Consider the following 4,461-nt stretch of genomic DNA (forward strand, 5'->3'; position numbering starts at 1 on the left):
CAGCGGAAACAGGACAGATGTTTACCAGGAAGTCCAAAGGTTCAAAATGAAGATGCTTCAGCGGAAACAGGACAGATGTTTACGAGGAAGTCCAAAGGTTCAACATGAAGATGCTTCAGCGGAAACAGGACAGATGTTTACGAGGAAGTCCAAAGGTTCAACATGAAGATGCTTCAGCGGAAACAGGACAGATGTTTACGAGGAAGTCCAAAGGTTCAACATGAAGATGCTTCAGCGGAAACAGGACAGATGTTTACGAGGAAGTCCAAAGGTTCAACATGAAGATGCTTCAGTGGAAACAGGACAGATGTTTACGAGGAAGTCCAAAAGTTCAACATGAAGATGCTTCAGCGGAAACAGGACAGATGTTTACGAGGAAGTCCAAAAGTTCAACATGAAGATGCTTCAGCGGAAACAGGACAGATGTTTACGAGGAAGTCCAAAAGTTCAACATGAAGATGCTTCAGTGGAAACAGGACAGATGTTTACAAGGAAGTCCAAAAGTTCAACATGAAGATGCTTCAGTGGAAACAGGACAGATGTTTACGAGGAAGTCCAAAGGTTCAACATGAAGATGCTTCAGCGGAAACAGGACAGATGTTTACGAGGAAGTCCAAAAGTTCAACATGAAGATGCTTCAGTGGAAACAGGACAGATGTTTACGAGGAAGTCCAAAAGTTCAACATGAAGATGCTTCAGCGGAAACAGGACAGATGTTTACCAGGAAGTCCAAAAGTTCAACATGAAGATGCTTCAGCGGAAACAGGACAGATGTTTAAGAGGAAGTCCAAAGGTTCAACATGAAGATGCTTCAGCGGAAACAGGACAGATGTTTACGAGGAAGTCCAAAGGTTCAACATGAAGATGCTTCAGCGGAAACAGGACAGATGTTTACGAGGAAGTCCAAAAGTTCAACATGAAGATGCTTCAGCGGAAACAGGACAGATGTTTACGAGGAAGTCCAAAGGTTCAACATGAAGATGCTTCAGCGGAAACAGGACAGATGTTTACCAGGAAGTCCAAAGGTTCAAAATGAAGATGCTTCAGCGGAAACAGGACAGATGTTTACGAAGAAGTCCAAAGGTTCAACATGAAGATGCTTCAGTGGAAACAGGACAGATGTTTACCAGGAAGTCCAAAAGTTCAACATGAAGATGCTTCAGTGGAAACAGGACAGCTTTTTGGATACCAGACCAAGCAGCTGATGGACAAACAATTGTCAGCACAAAGCAGCAACAGGAACAGCAACAGGACTTTGAAGTTCTATGACACTGTCATTACATACATTGACAAGTGGTTTGATTTCTCACCAGAACATGTAATGGTGAAACTGATGGGCCTCTATGAGAAGCTCTCCTTCACTGACCTGGAGCAGGTGGTGGTTGCCCTCAAAATGACAGAGACAGTCAGTATGGACCAACTCTATGAAGAGTTTTGTGCTCGCCGGGAGGAAATACAGAAAGCCAGACAGGATACCACAAAATCCACCTGTGAGAAGTGGGTGGCAGTTTTCCAAAACCTAGGGAAAGCCAACTTGATCAACATGTTCAGGATTGTCTCATTAGTCCTCAGTGTGCCAGGCTCAAATGCCTTTGTAGAGAGGATTTTCTGTCTGATGACCATTACATGGTCAGACTCAAGAAACAGATGTAGCACAGAACTGATCAAAAATGAACTTCAAATATCTGTGAACTGTGACTTGTCATGTAATGACTTCTCTCTGGCTATGCAAAAGGAGAAAGGACTGCTTGAATCAGTCAAGAGCAGCAAAAAATAAGTAGAATTGGTGAGTGACTCATGCCCCTCTTTTGCATTTGAGAAGTTTTTTTTGTTGCTGTAGAGATCCAAATTGTGATTCCTTTGATCATTTATTTTGAGGTTTATTCACATAAGTTTACATAATGATACAGTTTTAGTACAGCTATAGACTAAATAGAATATACAAATGTTTTGCCTTTTCAATTGAATAAGAATATGAATATACACTGTATATTCATTCACACAACACCATACCCACACCGCCGTACCCACACCACCACACCCACACCACCATACCCACACCGCCGTACCCACACCGCCGTACCCACAACACCGTACCCACACCGCCGTACCCACACCACCATACCCACACCGCCGTACCCACACCGCCGTACCCACACCACCGTACCCACACCGCCGTACCCACACCGCCGTACCCACAACACCGTACCCACACCGCCGTACCCACACCACCATACCCACACCGCCGTACCCACACCGCCGTACCCACACCGCCGTACCCACAACACCGTACCCACACCGCCGTACCCACACCACCATACCCACACCGCCATACCCACAACACCGTACCCACACCGCCGTACCCACACCACCATACCCACACCACCATACCCACACACCGCCATACCCACACCACCATACCCACACCGCCATACCCACACCGCCGTACCCACACCACCATACCCACAACACCGTACCCACAACACCATACCCACACAGCCATACCCACACCGCCGTACCCACACCGCCGTACCCACAACACCATACCCACACCGCCGTACCCACACCGCCGTACCCACAACACCATACCCACACTGCCGTACCCATAACACCATACCCACACCGCCATACCCACACCGCCGTATCCACAACACCATACCCACACCGCCGTACCCACAACACCATACCCACACCGCCGTACCCACAACACCATACCCACACCGCCATATCCACTACACCATACCCACACCACCGTGCCCACAACACCATACCCACACCGCCGTACCCACAACACCATACCCACACTGCCATATCCACTACACCATACCCACACCGCCGTACCCACAACTCACTGTGTGGTCTTGGCTCACTGTGTGATCTTGGCTCACTGTGTGATCTTGGCTCCTCTTCACATTACGTTAGAGGAAGTGGACAGCTGCTTTCCAGTTTGTGTGTGATAGTAGAGGGTCCTGCAGCCCGCTGAGACCACTTCTACGTGGGCGACGTGGGCGAAGGTAAGAAGTTGAAACACCCACCTTAGCCAATACCATGCTCTCTAAGATGCCATGGAGTGGGGTTAATACTGGAAGGGAAGTACCACTCAAAAGGGTCTGAAAGATTCCTCTGTCTGTACATTGGTCTATTGCTCTCAGCACCATTTCTCTGAGTGGAATTGTATCAAATCCATTCCATTTGTTTAGTGCCATTCCATTTGCTCCGTTGCAGACATTATTATGAGCTATCCTCCCCTCAGCAGCCTCCACTGAATTCTGGGTATCTGAATATACTTGGTGAATAAAGGTAGTTCTGATTCTGATAAAGGTGATTCTGATTCTGATGAAGGTGATTCTGATTCTGATGAAGGTGATTCTGATTCTGATGAAGGTGATTCTGATTCTGATAAAGGTGATTCTGATTCTGATGAAGGTAGTTCTGATTCTGATGAAGGTGATTCTGATTCTGATAAAGGTGGTTCTGATTCTGATGAAGGTGATTCTGATTCTGATAAAGGTGATTCTGATTCTGATGAAGGTAGTTCTGATTCTGATAAAGGTGATTCTGATTCTGATGAAGGTAGTTCTGATTCTGATAAAGGATGATTCTGATTCTGATAAAGGTGATTCTGAAGAAGGTGATTCTGATGAAGGTAGTTCTGATTCTGATAAAGGTGATTCTGATTCTGATGAAGGTAGTTCTGATTCTGATAAAGGATGATTCTGATTCGGATAAAGGTGATTCTGATGAAGGTGATTCTGATGAAAGTTGTTCTGATTCTGATAAAGGTGATTCTCATTCTGATAAAGGCAATCTTGCTAAAGGTGATTCTGATTCTGATAAAGGTGATTCTGATTCTGATAAAGGTGATTCTGATTCTGATGAAGGTGATTCTGATTCTGATGAAGGTAGTTCTGATTCTGATAAAGGTAATCCTGCTAAAGGTGATTCTGATTCTGATAAAGGTGATTCTGATGAAGGTTGTTCTGATTCTGATAAAGGTGATTCTGATTCTGATAAAGGTGATTCTGATGAAGGTTGTTTTGATTCGGATAAAGGTGATTCTGATTCTGATAAAGGTGATTCTGATTCTGATGAAGGTGATTCTGATGAAGGTTGTTCTGATTCTGATGAAGGTGATTCTGATGAAGGTTGTTCTGATTCTGATAAAGGTGATTCTGATTCTGATGAAGGTGATTCTGATGAAGGTTGTTCTGATTCTGATAAAGGTGATTCTGATTCTGATAAAGGTGATTCTGATTCTGATAAAGGTGATTCTGATTCTGATAAAGGTGATTCTGATTCTGCTAAAGGTGATTCTGATTCTGATGAAGGTGATTCTGATTCTGATAAAGGTGATTCTGATTCTGATAAAGGTGATTCTGATTCTGATGAAGGTGATTCTGATGAAGGTTGTTCTGATTCTGATAAAGGTGATTCTGATTCTGATGAAGGTGATTCTGATGA

The 4,461-nt window shown here is 44.6% G+C and overlaps 1 protein-coding gene across 1 annotated transcript; it reads left to right on the forward strand.

Annotated features, from left to right (window-relative positions):
* The first annotated feature begins 1,974 nt into the window (after window positions 1–1,974).
* LOC129850374 (uncharacterized) lies at window positions 1,975–2,877 on the forward strand. The gene has a single exon (XM_055916826.1). The coding sequence runs from the start codon at window positions 1,975–1,977 to the stop codon at window positions 2,875–2,877; it is 903 nt and encodes a 300-aa protein (XP_055772801.1).
* Window positions 2,878–4,461: the final 1,584 nt, after the last annotated feature.

Source organism: Salvelinus fontinalis, unplaced genomic scaffold (assembly GCF_029448725.1).
Source record: "Salvelinus fontinalis isolate EN_2023a unplaced genomic scaffold, ASM2944872v1 scaffold_1980, whole genome shotgun sequence".
Taxonomy (NCBI): domain Eukaryota; kingdom Metazoa; phylum Chordata; class Actinopteri; order Salmoniformes; family Salmonidae; genus Salvelinus; species Salvelinus fontinalis.